The sequence below is a fragment of the Microtus ochrogaster genome, chromosome 1 (genome assembly GCF_000317375.1).
Source record: "Microtus ochrogaster isolate Prairie Vole_2 chromosome 1, MicOch1.0, whole genome shotgun sequence".
Taxonomy (NCBI): domain Eukaryota; kingdom Metazoa; phylum Chordata; class Mammalia; order Rodentia; family Cricetidae; genus Microtus; species Microtus ochrogaster.
In genome coordinates, this window is record NC_022009.1 from 82,464,715 (window position 1) to 82,485,366 (window position 20,652).

The following is a 20,652-nucleotide window of genomic DNA, read 5'->3' on the forward strand; positions in this document are numbered from 1 at the left end:
TAAAGAAGAATTTTATTTGTTTGGGTAGTTTTCCTAGTTTTTTCTTTGAAGATCTAGGTTTTGTGATCTACCTTTGGGGAATGCACTAGGAAAAGAATACCACTAAATATAATTGAATTGAGGTTTCCCATTTTATATTGTGTTTTGTTGCTCAGGCTGGCACTGACCTTCGTTAAATTTGTGTATTCCTAACTGAAGTCACTGTAGTGTTCATTATGTTAATATTTTTAAAAATTAATGTTGTGCTTATTTCCAGATGACCTTCCCGAACTTCAGGCTGTTCAGAGTGATCCTACTCAATCTGCCATATACCAGCTAAGTTCAGATGTATCTCATCAAGACTATCCAAGACCATCTTGGAGCCAGAATACCTCAGACATACCGGAGAACACTCATGGTGAAGATGAGGTGGACTGGCTGACGGAGTTAGCAAATATCGCCACGAGTCCACAGAGCCCTCTCATGCAGTGCTCCTTTTATAACAGGTAGGGTGTTGTGTGTTCCCAGTCAAACTGGGTCAGTGGGTGACAGAGCCAAGGAGCAAACCTACAAGTTGTCCTCTGGTTTTCATGCATGCTGCAGTGCATGTACGCACACACTCATGAATGAAGAGGAAATTTAAACTAAATTCCAAAAAGCTGTTTAAATGTTAAATTAACCATCCATTAGATAGCTAATACCATTGTAAAATTGGGAGATTTTAAAGTCAGTAAAATTAACATTCACGTAGTGATCAGTGATAATTTAATTGTTTTGAAACTTAGATAACAATGTATGAGAAAAATAGTCTAAAAATATTTGTTTAAAAATAGAGTATTAGTCTAAGAAATACATTTTTATAAATTTTTACTTTTAGAAATAAAATTATATTTGCTTAAAAAACTATAGTTAAACAGTTTTAAACTTTTATCAACTATACATTTAGTTCATTGTGTTCTATATTTTTTTAAGATTTATTTATTTACTATATACACAATATTCTGCCTCCATGTATCCCTGTGGGACAGAAGAGGGCACCAGATCTCATTACAGATGGTTATGAGCCACCATGTGGTTGCTGGGAATTGAACTCAGAACCTCTGGAAGAGCAGCTGGTGCTCTTATCCTCTGAGCCATCTCTCCAGCCCCCTATATTTTTCTATAGTGTGTGTAACCTTGATTATCTTTTCCAATTCTAAAGTTTGTTAATCTTAAAGTAGGGCTATAGAGGTGGCTCAGTGGTTGAGGACCCAGGTGTGATTCCCAGTGCACACATGAGAGTTTACAACCATTCCTCTGTGATTCCGGTTCCAGGGTCCGATGCCTTCATCTGACCTCAGGAACCAGGTATGCACACAGTACACAGACAAGTAAAACACTCTTACACGTGATGGAAATAAATCTAAAAATAAGATCAAAAATTTTAAGGTAGACTTCTAATAATAAAAATCACTTCATATATCAAGACCTAAGTTTAAGAAAATGGGTGGATCTATAGAAAATCCTAGCTGATACTCCTAGGGAGAATATTAGTGGATATCATTTCACTATGATAGAAATGTCCCATCTTCACTTGTTGATAAGAATTAGACTCAAATTTCCTAGGTAGTAGAAGGAACTAACTTATAATACTTGGCCATAGCATAGTTGTTTTGCATTCTGTTAAGGTCTTCTTTTCTGTTTTGCAGGATAATGGTTTTGATAGAGCAATTTGGTTCAATTAAATTCTGTGTAAATTTCCATAGGGAAACAATTTTTTCTTTCAGAATATCATTCCTACTTTTCACGGTAATCTGTTGGACCTAGGACTTTACTAATACACTGCATCCCAGCCCCTTTATTATAATCATGTATTTAAAAAACTGATTTAAGTGTTGCTCCCCCCCTCCCCCCAATAGAGTTAGAAGATGAAGTTTTCATCTGTAGGTTGATGTTACAGTTTATAGAAGGTCTAGGGATCACAGCTCTGTAGGACAGTGCTGACTGGGCATTTGCAGGGTTAAAACCTGAGTTGTATCTGTGGTACTCTGAAGGAAAGGGATTGGGGAAGCTCACAGGAAATCAGCAAACCCTCCAGAAGATGAGTATAAGGGAAGATAGAAGTGAGTGAGGGACTGTCTCCCTGGGGTTGCCGTTTTATTCTAGGAGGCATTCTTCCCTGATTTCCACCATTGTTAGTGACTGTTGGTCCAGTGCTTACAGGGTGTTGAGATTTTAGTTACTGAGGTTTGGATGTCTCAAGTGTCGTGCGGTACTGGTTATGAGGGAAGGATCTTAGTGTGTTTTGGGGAGCCCTATGTACACTTCTTAGTAGAGATTTTACCAAGGAAAAGGAAGAATGGAGGAAAGGGACTGGACTGTCTGTATATAGTGTGTAGTTGCTTTTGAACAGGCTTGTATTAGAACACAAGAAACAGTGTCTCCTTACAAGAAGTGGCAGCTAGACTGTTTTCTGTTAGTATTTTTGCTTAGGGCCATTCATGACTGCCCAGTGATACATGGTTGCGGGACAGTTAAGCTTGTAATTTCATGCTGAGTAGAAGAAATGGATGGGTATTTCTTTCATGATAATATGCACATTCATCTGTATCAGGACGATTCCTGTCCTTGGGGCAGGGAAATCCTGAATTCCTGGCTAGTTTGGACTATAGAGCTGCCTGAATTAAAAAGTTGTAAAAGAATGTGATGAATATGTGATAATAGCACTTTAACATATATTAGTACATTTGTATGTGAAGAGGGTTTATGATAAGTTCAAGGGATAACATATTATTGCAATGCAATCTTGCATTTTACTAGTGTTTTCCATAGTTCCATAGCCTCCTGTATGATTGTTAGCTGTTTTTATCAAAAGACGTTCTCTAAGAGCCTACACTATATAGTAAAAACGGTTGCTTTATTTCAGATCATCTCCTGTACACATCATAGCTACTAGCAAAAGTTTACATTCCTATGCACGCCCACCACCAGTGTCCTCTTCTTCAAAGAGCAGGCCAACCTTCCCGCATGATCATTGGAAGGAAGAAACACCAGGAAGACATGAACGGGTGAGTTTCTTCATGAAGTTAAAGTTCTACAAAGTTTATATAATAGTTGAAAACCTTTACCTTTCCCCATCTAAGAAATTCTTTTGGAGAACATACAGATGGACAAAAATATTTCATTGTTTATTAATTATATGCATTTGATTTTGTATTTTACTGCTTGTGTTAAGAAAGTTTGTTACAAATGACAGTATTTAACTACAACTTCATGGAAGAAACCATTTCAGTATTGAAAACCCATTTTCCTTAAGCTTACAATTAAGTTATTTGAAAGCGTGAGTTAAAAATAGATATTAAAAGATCTTTAAAAAAATAACAAAACATGTTTCTCTGCTTCACAGGCAAACAGTGAGTCTGAATCTGGCATTTTCTGCATGTCCTCCCTGTCAGATGACGATGATCTGGGCTGGTGCAATTCCTGGCCATCAACTATTTGGCACTGTTTTTTGAAAGGTAAAGAAATAATTCAATGTTTTGCAGTTGCCTTGGGTAACAAGCTCACTAGTCACATTATATGATACATTCTTTCTAATTCAACTCCAGGCACACGACTGTGCTTCCATAAAGAAAGCAATAAGGAATGGCAAGATGTTGAAGACTTCGCTAGAGCCGAAAGCTGTGATAATGAGGAAGAGATTCAGATGGGCACTCACAAGGTTCATTCATTAACACCTTCTAAAGAATTTCAAAACCAGTCAAACTTGAGGGTTAATGTATAGGAAACCCTCTGCTTGTCTTGTATTCCTGTTTAAATGGCACCTTGCACTCTGAGAGAGGTGGATGGATGGGACTGTGAATCACTTCCAGGTTTAGCAACTTCATGCTTTAAATGCTTATGTCCTGAAGAACTAAACTGGCATTAAACACAACTAGTAAGCTATTAAAACCTTAAGTTGTCAGGTGGGTAATGTGGTTCATTTCCTCTGTAGTTAATTGGGAGTTTGTTGTTGCTTCTTAAATTACCCCAGCAAACTATCATTTTCTTTATTGACGAATAAAAATGGTAGCAAGCAACATTAGGATAAATATCTATTGATACATTTTACTTTTGTTTGTTTGTTTTGTTTTTGTTTTCTGAGGCAGGATTTCCCTATGTGGCCCTGGCTGTTGTGGAACTCACTCTGTAGAGCAGGCTGGTCTTGAACTCAGATCCGCCTACCTCTGCCTCCTGAGTGTGTTGTGATTAAAGGTGTGCGCCACCACTACAGCCCAGCAACACAGTTTACTTTTAAAACTTATAATTTCTCCATTACTACTGCAGACTAAATAAATACATAGATACAGGAAAATATAAAATGTGCTGATTGAAATTCCTTTTTGGAGCCTACTGTCTCCTGTTGTATTTCCTGAGAAATCTTAATTTGCCTGTCATCAGTATAATGTCCTCATGTTCAATGTTACTCTTCATTTAGTAAGGTGTGCAGTCTGACTTTGGCTCCTCTTACTTTACAAAAACTGTCTTGTAATTTGAAATCTGCAACATATGCTACATTGGATTAGTTCTTGGCTTTCTGACATTATCTTCCCTTAGTAACCAGCAGTGTAAGTGTTCTTCCTCCTCACAGCCCACCTGACTGAGTACCAGCAGCACCCAGGCATCTTGCTTGTAGACAGCACTCTGATCCCAGTCTGTCGTCTAGAAGAATCTTTGTGATTGGCTTAATTATCTGGGCTGTGGCTTCCTAATCTGTACTTCGGGGTCAGATAAAAATCTTAAGTAGCTTTAAGAACTAGAAGACTAATTTGACTGTTAGCACATGTCCTTCACTTTCCAAGTTCATATAGACATCACTAATGCATAGTGATCAGTTTTTCACACTCAGTATGACTTGGGTTACATTTATTAAATTCTTTTTAAATTTCTACCTGTTCTTTAGTTATTCTTGATGACCAGATTCAAAACCAAGAGATTCTTTTATTTATTATGTTCCCTTTCATCCCTTCATGTTCAGTTTACTATTTCCCTAAGAATTTTCAACCTTCTTTTATTTATTATTTTGTTCATCCACTGTTATAAAACTGCATGCTGTAGCTAGCCATAGTCATGTTTATTTCTCGATGGATGCAAGGATAGGCGTCGTGTCTTGTTCATGTCATTACAAGCTTGGCATATACTACTCAGTAATAGCCATTGAATTTAAATTTCATGAGTTTCTCATAACCTCAAATAATTAAAAGATGCGGGCTGGAGAAATGGCTTAGGGTACTTGATTTTGCAGACTAGTGCATGCACAGACACAAATACAAGTCAATCTCTAAAAAATGAGTGATGCCAGGCGGTGGTGGCGCAGCCTTTAATCCCAGTTCAAGGCCAGCCTGGTCTACAAGAGCTAGTGCCAGGACAGGTTCCAGAACTACACAGAGAACCCCCGTCTCAAAAAAAACCAAAATCAAAGGTGTTAGATTGGGTTAAAATGCATATTCCAAATTCCAATCTTCCATATATCCCATGGCCAGTTATGTATTTGTTTCCTTGCTACTGAGTTTAAAGCTGAAGATCCTAAGTTTTGCCTCCAGTCAGGACATACATTGGAAAGTTTACCGTGTTGAGTTGAACATTTATAGTTTTGGTCTATGCATATGTTTCTGTGCTTTCAGGGCTATGGTTCTGATGGTCTAAAGTTGGTATCCCATGAAGAGAGTGTATCATTTGGTGAGTCTGTACTGAAGCTGACATTTGATCCTGGTACAGTAGAAGATGACTTGCTTACTGTGGAGTGCAAGCTGGACCACCCTTTCTATGTTAAAAATAAAGGTAGGGTTAACTTTACTATTATTTTCATGTGTGTACATGTTTTACTTGCATGGATATCAGATCCCCGGGGAGTTGATGGCTGTGAGCTGCTCTCTGAACTCCAGATCTCTGGAAGAGCATCCAGTACTCTAACTGCTGAGCCATCTTTAGCCCTGAATTATAAAAACTTTAAAGAAAGCTTCTTATATATGTTTTGTGGCTTTGATGATTGAGGGAAAAAATGAAAATTTATCCCAAACCAAATAAAATTACAAAGGAAATGTTTCTAATTATATTTAATAGTGTTTAAGCATCTTAGCCATAATCTGATAAAATGTCCCTGTGTAGATGAGAAATGACATTCGTATAGCATACTGTAAGTTTGGTGTAATGTGGGGAGTTGTGTCCTCGGTAATCACATTTGTGTTTGTAGTTACCAAGTAGGCTGTAAGTTTAGAGCTTTACTAGAGAAATACAATGTTGAGCATATTAGTAATTCACAAGCTACTGCATAGTTTCATTATTATCCCTTGTGGATAGGAGTGATGACTTCTATAGAGATTTATAAAATAACTGAATTTAAGGTAGTTTGGGGGGCTTTTACGTAGTAAAATATAGTGAATTGTTTATTCTAAAGTCAAACTTGACGCGTTCTTTCTATTGTATGTTCTAATAGGGAGCTTTGTGTCATGCCTCACTCTATTGTTTAACTTTAGGTTGGTCATCATTTTATCCAAGCTTGACTGTGGTACAGCATGGCATTCCATGTTGTGAAATTCATATTGGTGACATCTGTCTACCTCCTGGACACCCTGATGCCATTAATTTTGATGATTCAGGTGTTTTTGATACATTTAAAAGGTAATAGTGCATTTTTTTCTTGTTAAAGTGTAAAAGTGATTGCTGAGTCAAAATTGAAGCTACGTTTTAAAGGTTAAGAATTTAAAAGGGGCTGGGGAAATGGCTTAACAATTAAAACCACTTGTGGCACAGGCATGCCCATCCCCAGAATCCTTTAAATGCTAGGTGGGTAGTGGCCTTCCTGTAGTTTCAGCATTGGGAATAGGAAGAAAAGAGGCCTGAGAAGCCAGCTTGTTAACTAGTCAGCCTGGAAGAGTTGGGTTCAAGTGAGGGGATACTACCTCACAGATCAGGCTAGACAGCAGTTGAGGAAGACGCTTTTATACTCACTGAGCCATCTTGCTAGCTCAATAAGTCAGTTCTTGTAAATGAGTATAAAATAATATAAATAACTTCGTAACTGACATAAACAGGCCATATCAGTATTGGATTTTATTACTTAATTTTTGATATAACCAAACAGTGGAATTCTTATCAGAAGATGAATGAACCTTAACTACACATTTTAACAAATTGAATCAATTTAAGAAGTAAGTTTTAACTGGGTGGTGGTGGCACACGTCTTTAATCCCAGCACTTAAGAGGCAGAGGCAGGCAGATCTCTGAGTTTGAGGCCAGCCAAGTCAACAGAGTGAGTTGCGGAACAGCCAGGGTGGTTACACAGAGAAACCCTGTCTTGAAAAAACAAAAAAGAGAAATAACTTTTAAGTAAAAATTAATCTGAGAAATGTATATACTGCCTCTAACAGACTTAGATTTTCTTAAGTAATGGTGTCGGTGTTCCTGGGACCGTCCCACATTCAGTGATGCACTGTGTTTGTGACTTCAGCACATTGTGGCAAAGGGTACCGAGCAATCGGGAGAGGAAGCATCGTAGCAAAGGCAAACGGCCAGGCTCAGCTTCCAGGGAACAGAAGAAAATGTAAGGTTTTTATTGAGAGCTTGGCCAATAGGATTCTCTTCCTAGCATGTAACAGAATTCCAGTTCTTAAATGACACTGGGTGCTCATAGTTCAGGGCCTTGTAGGTACTCTTTCAAGTTGTTGGAATGAAATTCAACTTCTCGTTGCCAGCCGAGGTGCTGTGAATGGACTTTTGAAAGTACAGTGGACAGCCTGTAATGTCCTTAGACACAAAGCCCACTTGTGAGGGACAGACATGCTGCTGCTGCTGCTGCTGCTGCTGCTAGAATCCGAGATTATGAGGTCACTGCTTCATTTTATGCTTCGTAACTGAGGTTCATTTTCAATACACCAGACCTTGCATGGCATAAAACTTCACTTTTTAAAGCAAAAAGGGAAATTTGGCTGCCCAGCTCTTGTTTTCCTAAGATAGCAAGTTTTCATTTCTCAGTGTTGCTGTTACTTAGTGGGTGCAGGTTGAGTCCTTAGCCTCATTTACTCTTGTGACTCGTGGGACAGCAGTGCCTCTTGTGCTGTAGATGGTTAAGTTTTCCAAGGTAACATTACTAGGAAATGGCAGAGGTGAGATTTGAACCCTGTTAAAATTAGTATATCATCACATACTTTACAGTTAATCTAGGGTGCACTTTAAATACCTTTGCTTTGCCTCTGCTTCCTGTCTTCTGAAGGAAGTGGGTTGGTAGGAATGTCGTGTGCTTGTTTCTGACAGCAGCCCGACGGCAGATCCTGACTGTGCACTAAACTCTGGAAGCTTAGGTAATGTTAGTGACCTTTCTGTAGTGTTTCTTTTTACTTCAACCATAAAACAAAGTAGTGATTTAAATATTGATTAATAAAAAAGACAAAATACATGTGACTTGATTAGTAGGCTCTACATTATTGTAAAGCTTGCCTTTAAGAGAATGACTAAGGGGATGGAGAGATGGCTCGGTGGTTCTGTTCAAGCACCCACATCAGGTGGCTCAGTTACACTCCAGCCCTAGATGGCCTCTGGCTGCCATAGGCATCTGTACACAGCTGAAAGGAATAAAATCTTTAAAAGAGTAGTTAAACGTGAAGGTGTTTGAAGAATAACATGTACCAAGAGAAAAAGATGGTTCCATAGTAGGAACAGATACTTACAAAGAAGAAAAAACATTTATTCTGTCTAAGAAGACACTGTCAAAGTGCTGGATACTGTTACTGGGTATATGAAACCCATTTAACTTGTATCCACAGAGAAAGGAAGTGACAGATTTCTGCCACTAGATGGCGGAGTTTTCAAATTTTAGTAACTAGCTTATTCTTTATTGGTATTTTAGGTGATGGTTCAGTAGAAATGAACTACACATCATATTCTTCCACAGTGGCTAGGCTTTAGAAAAAAGACAATGGTAATAGGTAGACTTTTTTTTTTGGTCTTTTGAGATGGGATTTCATTGTAGCTTTGGAACCTGTCCTGGAACTAACTCTTATAGACCAGGCTGGCCTCAAACTGCCTGCCTCTGCCTCCAAAGTACACCGCCCAGCTGGTAGAACTAACTTTTATTAGTTAATGGTGTGGACCTGTGTTGCTCATTCAGCGTTTTTTGTCTTTAGTTCTTATCTCCTATTTTACATTAGATGTAGTACTTAGAATTTCTGTTTTATAGAAAATTCAGAATAAAAGTCAAAACAGTTTTTTGTGAGAAGACGACATAGAAAGAGCTCAGAGTTTGAGGATCCTTTTGAGATGCGTCTTTAGGCTGTGGTCTGCATTAGCTCTGATTTTCAGCTGATATTTTAATTAATACGGTGATTGGCTTGATTACTTTTCAGTTTGGCCATTGAACTTATGAAGGTACTGGGAATGTGGGTGGTGAAACCTGGGCTTTGCATCCTAGGCACCATCCTAGGGCGGAAGACACTTTGTATCTTTGGCTGCAGCCTCCTTCATATGAACGGGGCCAATGGACTCCCTACCCCCAGCTTGATGACAGTGAGACTATGGATACTTTGTTCTGGTGGTTATGCAAATTGAACTTACATAACTAAATGTGGCTTTTACTGATAAGGGTGGGTTAAGATACTAGTAATATATAGGTGGACCTGGATGGGTTAGAACTTTTATCTATACAAAATCTCAAATTGTAGTGTATTTTAAGTTAGCCACATCTAGGAGCCATTTTTGGAGACAAGGTTTCAGCCCAGGTTGGACTTGAGCCCACCATGCTGCTCAGGCTTGCCCCATCTGCCTGAGCCTCCTAAATGGCAGGGAGTTTTGGACTGAATGGCTGCCCGTCTCAAGCTAACTTTTGTCTTCCAAAGTAGTTACCTCTCAGGCCTGGAATATTGCCCATTTTAATTTCCTAGGTCCAGAATCTAAGAAGTGAGATTATCAGATTTGTTAAAATTAATCCAGAAGAATAATGAAGGACAGGTATGGGATCTGGACAAGTTAGTTACCTGTTGTGAAGGGCATGGGCTTGATATAAGTTCCATGGAGCTCAGAGGTTGGCTGTTGCATCCCTGGCAGAAGAGGTGTTGTTAAAGTATAAAGTAGTGCTGGTAATGATGTGTCCTAAGAGGCAGGAAAGTTTTCAGTCACATGGTAAGTTTTTAAAATTTGTGTTTTCATCCAATACAATATACTCTCCACCTAATTTGAACTGTGTTGTTGTTCATTCTGTAGCTATGACTTCACACCGATGGACTCGTCTGCAGTCTATGTGCTGAGCAGTATGGCTCGTCAGCGCCGTGCGTCTTTGTCTTGTGGAGGACCTGGTGGTGCTCAAGAGTTCGCAGGCTCTGAATTCAGCAAAAGTTGTGGTTCCCCTGGATCATCGCAGCTCTCCTCTGATTCTCTGTATGCTAAAGCTGTCAAAAGCCACAGCTCAGGGACTGTGAGTGCCACTTCTCCTAACAAGTGCAAAAGACCAATGAATGCCTTCATGCTTTTTGCCAAAAAATACAGAGTTGAATACACTCAGATGTATCCAGGGAAAGATAACAGGTAAATAGTAATAACGCAAGTACAATTACTGATGTGTTGGCGCAGTTGACAGTAACTGGGGCAGCGAGAATAAACTTAAAGAGCTCTTGTTGACTTCTTTCCATTATCTTAGGATAGCTTTAGATACTTTGTTTTTATAATACATAGTTACACAGACTACCTTCAGGAGAAGGAGCTCTCTTTGAAAATAACAGTAAGTTTGATGGTTGATGTTTTGTAGAAAAGACTAGTAGAGTACTTATGTCAGATTTGGAGAGTTTTATGTAACCAAGCTTCACTTGGGACATGAAGCATTCACACTTTATGTATTCTTTAGGATCATAAATGAAAAGATAATAACTTTAATACAGATTGTATTGTCTCAGTGCAGTTAATTTTAAATACCACCTACATTTTAGAAAGAAGCTTTGCTTTCCAACTACATCTAAGTTGATGTGTTTGTACAAAATGACCTTGTCCTGGTATTTGGTAATTTCTTAGAATTGGAATTCAGGGCTGCCAAGGCTAAGTAGTGAGACCCTGTAATTTTTTTTTTTTTAATTCATATTGGAAATAGTCTCTGATCAATTGGAAAGCATTTTAAGAATAACTTAGCCCACCTGCCCTCCTTTTCTGTGATGGCCATGCGTGAGAACTCCTGACAGGTATAGGTGTGCGGCTCTTGCTTGTTAGAAGTAGCACCTGTGCCCTTGTGCTGTATTAACAAGCCTGTGGCAGTTAAGTGCTGATACTTTTAGTTCTGGAGGAAAGGACTTGCCTAAGAGTAGACATCTTATCAGAGATATCTCCCATACGGCTCATAACTACTTGGTTTTGCATTTCAGTATTGTTACCACGAGATTGACATATCACCCGTCTAATATGAAAGGATGATTGATAAAAATATTTTTTTTAGGGCTGGAGAGATGGCTCAGTGGTTAAGAGCATTGCCTGCTCTTCCAAAGGTCCTGAGTTCAATTCCCGGCAACCACATGGTGGCTCACAACCATCTGTAAAGAGGTCTGGTGCCCTCTTCCGGCCTGCAGGCATACACACAGACAGAATATTGTATACATAATAAATAAATAAAATAAATATTTAAAAAAATATTTTTTTATTTTGGACTTTTTTCTTCTATAGAGGTAGATTTTTATTCCATGAATAAAGAAGTTCTTATTTAGGGGTAGAATGTAGACTAAAATGAATAGATTAGAGAGATACTTAGCCATTTGGCATAAACATTAGTCTGGCTAAAAAACTCTGAGAGGAGGGAGTATAGATTCTAGTGTCCTGCATGGTGTTCATCACGTCACCCACCATGTTTTAACTTAAGACATTCTAACTTTGGGAGACTGAGATGGGTGTGTGCCTATTTCATATAAATTGGTTTTAAATAAAATACAGCACATCAGTTGCTTTCATTCACATACTGGATTTAACAAGGCAAATATACTTACTAATTTTACTAGCAGGACTCCTGTGGGTTACTGTCATCCTGAAGCACTGATGTATCATCTTTATTAATCAGTACAGAGATTATCTTTGTAGACTGTAGTTGCCTCAGGGTTCTCGTGTGATTTATATCTGCATATTCTGGATGAGATTACTTTAAAAGGTTTGGTATCAGAATAACTAGGAAAAAAGGAAAATGTCTCACGTGCTAAGTACAAATCTGATTTAAAGTGTACTTTTTTATCATTAGACATAAACTAAGGCAAAGGAGTCTCTCTCACTCGGCGTGTGTTTGTGGGGGCGGGGGGGCTTTTATCATAACCATGATAGTTTGAGTAACTGTGCACAAAACAAATCCTTAATACAAGTTGACTGTCTTATGCTGCAATACTGAACGTTTCTTGGGAAATACCCAGATTTTAGCCATTTTGGATATCTTGGAGCAAATACTACTACTGGCACTATCCACCCAGGATTTTGATAAAATGGGCACCTGTGTCAGGGTTATTGCTGAAATGACTGTAATAGCCCTTCTCTATGTTTTTTACATTTTTGCCTGAAGTGGCAGCAGTTGGTATTGCTATGAAAATCTTACATTATGTTAATATTTATTTTCTAGAGCCATTAGTGTGATTCTTGGTGACAGGTGGAAGAAAATGAAGAATGAGGAAAGGAGGATGTATACATTAGAAGCAAAGGCTTTGGCTGAAGAACAAAAGCGTTTAAATCCTGACTGTTGGAAAAGAAAAAGAACCAATTCAGTATGTGTTAGAAATGACTGCTTTATCGTGATTCTGTGTGCATGTTGGCATGTCAGCCTTTAAAGATCTCACTCACCATTATTATCACACTGTTGTTATACCTCAAACCCATCAGCAAAGCTTGCCTCGAGAATCACTTATGGCAAGCAAAATCTGACTAGCTTAAGAATGTCCTAAGTGCTGAGGTGAAAGATAGTTTAGGAATATAATATTTCTAATTTGGTTAAAAGATGGACACCAAGCTGGGCAGTGATGGTGCACGCCTTTAATCACAGCATGCAGGAGGCAGAAGCAGGAGAATCTGTACAATTTAGAGGCCAGCCTGGATTAGAGTGAATCTGAGGACAGTCGTGGATACAGAGGGACTCTACCTCTAAAAACCAATCAATCAATCAATAAACGGGCACCATTAACTCAATCATTAATATTACAGAAGAAAATTTGTTAGTTCTTAGTGTCTTGCCTCAGACTTACTTGTAAGTAACATCTATGCAGATATCTGCCATTGGCAAAGACTGCTGGATTAAGAATCTGAAGAAATAAGAATGGTGGAAAATTAAGTTTCACAGTACAATCTTGGTTGATAGACTCCATTCTTGTAATTGTTGACTAGCATTTTTTACATTATTTACCCAAAAAAAGCATAGGATAGAATGAGCTCATGTTTAAATGAAGAGATGGTGTGAATAGTTAACAGGAAGAGGCTCATTAAGGATGTTTTAATCTAGTCCTATATAATTTGTAGGTTAAACAGCTCAGGGACTTTAAGGTAGTATTAAGCTGCCAAAAGTAGTTGAACTATAATGTACAAGTTCGTTTGGTGCTTTCTTGGTGTGTGTATGTGTGTGTGTGTGCACGCTTTTGTGTTCTGTAGGCAAGGTCTCTACCAACTGAGTCACATGTCCATTTCCCACAGGTTCTCTATTGTTTGGAACTTAATATGAGAGAGACATTACCTGTTTCACTTTTCTGCTCTCACATTTGTATATAAGTTTTCCAGATACTTGAGCCATGAGGAAACTTTGAAAATCTTCACAGTAAATTTATGAACATCTGAGCTTACCCTGCAAGGTTACCATGCATTGTTTTGTAAGCATTCATTGTTTATTTCCACAGGGCTCTCAACAGCATTGAACCTGATGCTTGTGTTTGTAAGTCTGTCTGCATAAATACTGACTCTGGATGGAAAAGCCTGGAAGACCTTGGTCTCACCGTTAGTCCTGAATTTGCGTGACCATAAGATACTGATAGCATTGAGTCCTGAAATGATTTAATGAGTGAGGATTTGCTTTCTCCATTAGAGCATTAAGTAAGCTACAACTATCAACATTGTAAACCAAATTGCCTTATTTTCCTTCCAAACTTCATATATGTCTATCAGGTAATATAGGCTTGAAAATTGATATCCTGTGGTGCTAAAGTACAGTAGAAAGATGTGTATACATGTTTTAAATTGTACGAAGGGGAATTGTAACTGCTGTTTATACATCAGCTCCTTACTGCTTATTAATCTGTATTGTACCCACGATATCAGGAATGAAGCAGAAGCTGGCCTTTTCATGAGTAGCCGCCACATGGCCCAGCATCTGTGCCAAACACAGTCGCTTCTAGTCTGGCCAGTGCCAAGAGACAACATAACATGGCAGGTAGATGGTGTCATTGTCCTAGCTAAAAGAGCCACCTGCTTCAGATACCATGGGCATGTGCTGAGTGGATGCACCAGGGGGCAGCACTCCTCCATGATTCCCAGTGGGGGCCAGACCCGGCCAAGGTGCAGTTAGTTAATAGCATTGGGTAGTCACTGTAATGGTGCTATTAACAGTTGACACCATTGTATCTTCATGTTCTCCTCCACATATCGTACTAGATTTGTCATCCTATCTATGGTGGGGCAGACTTTGCACTTACTGCAGTGCAACCCTTGCACTTTACTTCCCTCCAGCTTCTAACTAGAGCAAGTCCTTTGCAGTGCAGCTGCTTTGCTCTGAGCTACAATCATGGCTTCTCATGTTACTTACCAAGTGGTATTTTTGGTTAGGAATCACAGCTGTAAAATTGATTTCAGTCATCACACTTCTTCAACATGTTGCCCCTCAATTTTGCACACTATATTCTTGTATATTATTTGAAATAAAATGAAAAAAGTCTCTGATTTCTTGATTGACTGAATTTATGTATAACTATAAGAATAAATTTGACCAGCAGATGGAAAACATTGGTGTTATAATTAGGTTTTTGGTAGGATTTTAAAAATTAAAGAATGTTAGTAATGGAGTAAAGACAATAGAAAATTAAGGACTTATATTTATAGAGAACCTTTGTAGAAAAGAAAATTTTAATTTTTAACTTGTCCTTTTTCCAAAGCCCAAGTGCCTGTTTCTAATAAAATGACACAGTATAAAGGAAACCCTGGCTTTATTTAAAGTGAAGGACACTGCACAGTGCATCTGTCTCAGCTTTGGTTCTGCTGAGCACTGGACCTGACAGCATCAGTGTCTCTTTCAGGATGGAGTCCTCTGTCAGGTGTGTACCCAGAGCTTCCCAGCAGTGTGACTGCAGCGTGAGATTTGAAAATCACTGCATTGGTTGGGGAAGCAGGGTGAGCTGATCTTGTCCCTTTAAAAGCAGTGATATACAATCATTTGCACAACGGCACAAAAACCCACATAATTATTTTGCATTGTTCAAAAATCTGAAAAAGGAAAAAAAAATGGTAGGTATCTTTATGAAGAAAATCAGATATGTACAATTTAAAGTTTGTGATGATTGATCTATTATGACATTGTAACATAGAAGAACTAGAGTAACAAGGAAAGATCAATAGGAAATGCAGAAATGACTATGGTCTTTAGTTGCTGGTTGCCACCTTTTTACATGGGTTGGTTGGTGCATGGAGACTGCACATCACTGAAGAGTAGACATAGCCTTTTGAAGCAGCTGGACCATAATGGGATAAACTGGTGCAAATTCTTTGCCTTCTCTGCTTCTCACTGATTGAACATAAGCTTCCAGGGCTCCCCTGGGAATGCAAAAGAAAACTGTCAAAATATCACATAAAATCAAAGTTTCGGCAGCAGCAATATGAAAACAATGTATCTGCCCCTTTCTGGAATTACTCTGCCCAGAGCCACAGACCAGTACTTCAAACGCGGTACAAAGTACAGTAGTTAGGCAAGTTGGGTTAGGTTTAGCTGTGGCCAATTTAATCTGTTATACATTTCAGTACATGTGTTTCTCCATGTCCATCCTGAAGTTCTGTGAGAACATGTGGGTGGAGCTTGTGCTTGTTTGTGGAATTAAGCTAGCTAAAGGAGAAAGCACCATGGGCCCACACAGTAAGACTAGAAGCTACAGCTACAGCATTTTAGGGCTCTTAGCTTTTGGCAGGTCCGTGACGAGGAGTCTGAACTTAGGCTAGTGTGTGATACCTCAGGGTTACTTCCTTGATATTCTTCTCAATTGCCCCTGGGACAGGTATCAGCCATGGCAGCAACATTCATAGCCCTGGGCTAGTCCCTTCACTAGGGCCATTTTTCCCAGCCACAGCAGAGTTGTAGGGGTAGCCCCAAAGTTTACAACTGGTCTCCACAGGAAAACTTGTGCATCTCCAGCCGGTCAAGCTGCAAGAATGGTTTGTACTTCTTTATAAAGAGGAATAAATCGCCACTGTTCCCAAACACTGGAAATAGTGGTCAGGTGTGTTCTTGCTTCACCTGTTGGGGGCTGTCTCTGGCCTATCTATCTGCTTTTTGGATCTGAAATAACACTTGGATCTACCCTAAATGCTTAGCACTGTTCACTGGTCTTTTTGAGCCCAGGAAACCAGTGCTGAAACTCATTACCGTCTCTACGCAATCAGTTATCATGGCCTCATACTCATCCTGTTTCCACGTTTGTCCCCCACCCCTGTAAAGCTGCCGGCACTTCTGAGATAGTCATCCTAGTACTGCTTCTCCAACATCACTAGCTATCCCTTGTTTGCAAGAGGATGGTACCCAAACAACCCAGCTGTGTGATAAACCACTGCCCAGCCCTTTATGCTGCTTGGGCTTCTTGGCAGTTTGGTGTAGTCTAAAAACGGCCTGAAAATGACCTGTTTGTACTCACTACTGGCAGAGTCCACTGCCCAGTCAGAGAAGAGACCAAGATATTTTTCCACTTCCAGGAAGTCTCTCAAGATAGGGGTTGGCAGAGGGCGTTTGGTTTAATGCCACCCCACGTACTCAACAAAGAGAAGCGTTCTGCTTATCTGAACATCGCCTTGGGATGAATGCCCTTTCTTGTGTTGTCCCTGGACAGTTTTATTATTTAGGACCCAGCTTTAAACATTTCCTTTGGCATAAAACCCTTCCTAACAGCAGGTGGCAAAAATTACCCTGGAGTCACAGGTGTATATAAAGGCCTGATTACACAGTGCCCAGCATCCTTAAATTCCTGGCTTCATGCTGTTTTTTAGTTCTTACGGAAGCATGGGCAGGCCATTAAGAAGCCAGCTTCTCAACAGCTGGGTGGCAGTGGTGATACTCTGGAGGCAGAGGTAGGTGGATCTCTTGAGTTTGAGGCTAGCCTGGGTTTCAGAATGAGTTCCAGGACACCCAACACAGAGAAACCCTGTCTCAAAACAACAACAAACCCAGCTTCTCAAGATGGTACTCAGGTCATTTGTAGCCTCAAGTCCCATTAAGCAATTCTTATTATCAAAGAGTGGAAGTCAGTGTTCGTAGAAAGCAGTATTTATCAAATGTTCCAGTGCAGCCTATCAAAGCCAACCCTTAGTTATTTCTCCATGAAGAAAATGTTCTTTTCCAATTGCCATACTCTTTCAGGCAGGTGCCCCAACTCCACAGATGTCCTGAGAGATACTGTAGAGTAAGCTCCAAGGGTTCAGGCATCCCTGAGGCAGTGGGGTGTGTGCACGCATGTGTGTGTGCACATACAGTTTACCAGTCTAAAAAATATGGGGAACCTTACAAATGAATGTTGCAGAGTAGACACATTGTATCCATTCTGTTTACAAAATGCACTTTAAAAGCAACGGCAGTCTCTTGCATCCGTAGTGATATGATACAGTGCATATAGACGGAGGCTCAAAATAAGTTTGGTTAGCCTTTTCTCTTGATACACATCAAAAAACACAGAACTATAGTACTGCCCTCCCACATAAAATCAGGGTAAGGTTTTCAAGCACTTATTAAATTATTTAATTTGCTTCGGCAAAACAGCTTTCTTGGAAGTGAGGCCAAGAATTATATAAGAGGCTTGTTTGTAACCAAATAAGATTGCTGAAGTTATCAGTGAAGAAAAGCAGTGACCATAAGTACTGAAGGACTGGCTTGCGTTAACAGGATACACTATCACGTGACACGTCAAGTAGACATTTGTCAGGCATTAAAATTCATTCTGATCAGTACTTACAACCTAAGTAACCTCCTATATCTTTCCCTGGTTTAGCAGTTCCTTATATATCGATCTCAGGCACTTAGTGCCCAGAACTGGATCTCCTGGCAGGGATAAGCACAAGGAGGCACCTAACGTTCCCTTCCATACAGACATTTTAAGGCTTTTAGATATAGACAATCGGGGAAAATGGGTCCTAGCCTATGGGTTCTGGACAATGGCAAGAAGCTTAAGGGTTCACGGATTCATATGGTACCAAATGTTTTCATTTAGCAATAGGTAAATGTGCCATACAGCTGATGAAGTCTAAATGGTTTCCACCTAAATGTCCTCAAAGGACTACAGTTAGACGCATCACTTCTTTCCTGCAAATACTAAGATACACAGGTCTGTGGTAGAGCCAACCATTTCTGCAGACCTTAGGGAATCTCTGAATACACTGATGTTTTGTCTTCAGCGAAAGCATGGTCTGAGCCAGGTGGCCACCTCTGCACTGGAGCCCACATGTCTGGAGCACCTTCCTGGTGGCTAAGCTGGTGCACAGCCCCCCCCCCCCCATTTCTCCACGTGGCCCGGATCAGTGATTGCTCTGACTTTCAAGTCAACTTCACTGTTAACCTATTCAAGTTCCAGAAAAATACCTAATGTCAAACGGTGACAGAGAACAGGCACTCACCATTTGCAATCTATTCTGCAGCCATACTTTACTACTGAACACTGTGCCCTATTTTTAACAGCCTAACAGATGACTGGGAGGAGCAGAACGAGGCTCCCCCAAGGCTTGCTTCCAAAGCTGAAGGAAATGCTGACATCAGACCAGCGTTTGCCCTGGGTCTGTCTACAGGGTGAGAATCATCCAGTGATGCTCTGGCAGGCTGGGTCATAATTCATCTTGAGGTACAGATAGAAAAGCACAATCTCTCAGACAAAGGCCCTTCCTTGCCAAGAGCCAGGTTGCTGTGGCAGTGGTTCCTGTGGATCCCAGGCAGCTGCACTTCCTGCTCGAGGCAAGAAGGGTCTGGGCTCTGCAGGTAGAGGGGTGGTGAGAGGCAGCTCTTAGGATCATGGCTGTCACTTGCTAAGGATGGGCTTAGCAACAGTACTGCCCAGGGGTTCATTTTAAAAAGCAGCAGTGGAACAGATCTGTGATCACCCAAAGCAGGACAGCCATGTGGATGAGCTCATTCCAAGTCGTTAACATGACAAAATCAAGCCCTGTGAATCCTCTTATTACCAAGTACACTGAAGCTGAGTGACTTTGGGGACAAAGGAAAAAAGTCAGAGACATTGCAAGTCAACAAGTTAGAGGAGACCCAAATTCCCTCCAGGAAGCTCAGCCAGCAGCCTTTCCCATTTCAGGGTCAGCTTCCTCTTGAGGAAAGAGAAGCCCAGCTCATGTTCCTTGCCCCACACAGGTTTCCTAAGGCTGCTACACCACACCTGTGGCTTGGTGCATTCTCAGAAGCTGATGGGCTGGTGCTTCCAATGAGATCTGGGCTTCTTCAGTGGGGTCCTTTACCTAAAACCCGCACCAGTAGGTGCAGGCACACACCTCCATATGTCTCACACCTGCACTGAGGATCAGATGGCCTAACTGGTCTGCCATATATCCACAGACCAAGAATGGCAGGTAGAGAATAGCTTCAGTTAAAGAGCGATGCTCGCTGGCACTAGAGAACGAGGTGACGGGCTGACTCATGATGACCTAGTTGTTCCCTAGCATGGCTGGGTAGATGACGGTGACCTCCCATGACTGGGGATACAGGGAAGTAGGTGTGTGAGGGACGATTAAATTACAACAACTGGGGGCGGGGGGCTGAGAGCAAGTGCACCAGCCTAAGGTTCCATGCAGGTGAATCCCAGATTTGGGCTTTATGGGGGTGAGTGCACCAGTTCAACTGGGGATGGAAAATCTATACGGACTGAGACAAAAAAGCAAGAAACAAAATGTGGGCAATGACATTTAAGAAAAAGATAAAAGGCAGCAATTTAGCAGGTGGAATGGGATGGGGAAAGAGACCAGAAAAGCAGAAACAGGTGAAGCTGAGAGAAGACGGTGCCACTTCGGAGCTCAGCCCCACATGCCAATAAAGTCTGCTGAGTCAGCTGAGCTAAAGCCTTTCTACGGAAGGCTTCATAAGGGAGAATTGATGGGAAAACATGCTCAAGCTGCACACACAAATGCCCCTCACCATGCTCATGGCTGGAGATGTGCACATGCACTTGGGCATAGGTGCACACAGAAATGTATTCTCAGACCACACCAGAGAATGTGTGGCATCTAAGTAGATTCTCAGTGGTCCTTTCCTGCCAAGAACTGTTACTGTTCAAATTTCACTCACATCTGAGTGCTGCCATTTCAGTGAACACAGCACATGAAAATGACAGAAAATACAGAGCCAACGTGAATCCTTTTACAGCTGAAGCTATTTTACAGCCGGAGCCTGTGCTCTAGGGTTGTATCAAGCATTGGCCAGCACAAAGGAGGGTGTGAAGGTCTGAAGAACCAGAGCCCTACAGCTGCCAGTACCTTGCAGAGCATCACGCAGTA

The 20,652-nt window shown here is 40.5% G+C and overlaps 2 protein-coding genes across 5 annotated transcripts in view; one reads left to right on the forward strand and one right to left on the reverse strand.

Annotated features, from left to right (window-relative positions):
* Nucleotides 1–14,848, forward strand: part of Hbp1 (HMG-box transcription factor 1) — a 28,814-nt gene extending 13,966 nt beyond the window's left edge. For all 4 annotated transcript variants that reach the window (XM_005343872.2, XM_013347720.2, XM_013347723.2 and 1 more), the window contains exons 3-11: nucleotides 257–485; nucleotides 2,885–3,026; nucleotides 3,365–3,476; nucleotides 3,567–3,679; nucleotides 5,622–5,778; nucleotides 6,474–6,618; nucleotides 10,192–10,512; nucleotides 12,563–12,704; nucleotides 13,821–14,848. In XM_005343872.2, coding sequence (XP_005343929.2) covers nucleotides 257–485; nucleotides 2,885–3,026; nucleotides 3,365–3,476; nucleotides 3,567–3,679; nucleotides 5,622–5,778; nucleotides 6,474–6,618; nucleotides 10,192–10,512; nucleotides 12,563–12,704; nucleotides 13,821–13,838 — 1,379 coding nt within the window. In that variant the 3' untranslated portion in view covers nucleotides 13,839–14,848. The remainder of the gene's footprint in view (nucleotides 1–256; nucleotides 486–2,884; nucleotides 3,027–3,364; nucleotides 3,477–3,566; nucleotides 3,680–5,621; nucleotides 5,779–6,473; nucleotides 6,619–10,191; nucleotides 10,513–12,562; nucleotides 12,705–13,820) is intronic.
* Nucleotides 14,849–14,909: 61 nt separating this feature from the next.
* Cog5 (component of oligomeric golgi complex 5) overlaps nucleotides 14,910–20,652 on the reverse strand; it is a 253,334-nt gene continuing 247,591 nt past the window's right edge. Inside the window, exon 22 of the mRNA XM_005343875.3 lies at nucleotides 14,910–15,723. Coding sequence (XP_005343932.1) covers nucleotides 15,609–15,723 — 115 coding nt within the window. The 3' untranslated portion in view covers nucleotides 14,910–15,608. The remainder of the gene's footprint in view (nucleotides 15,724–20,652) is intronic.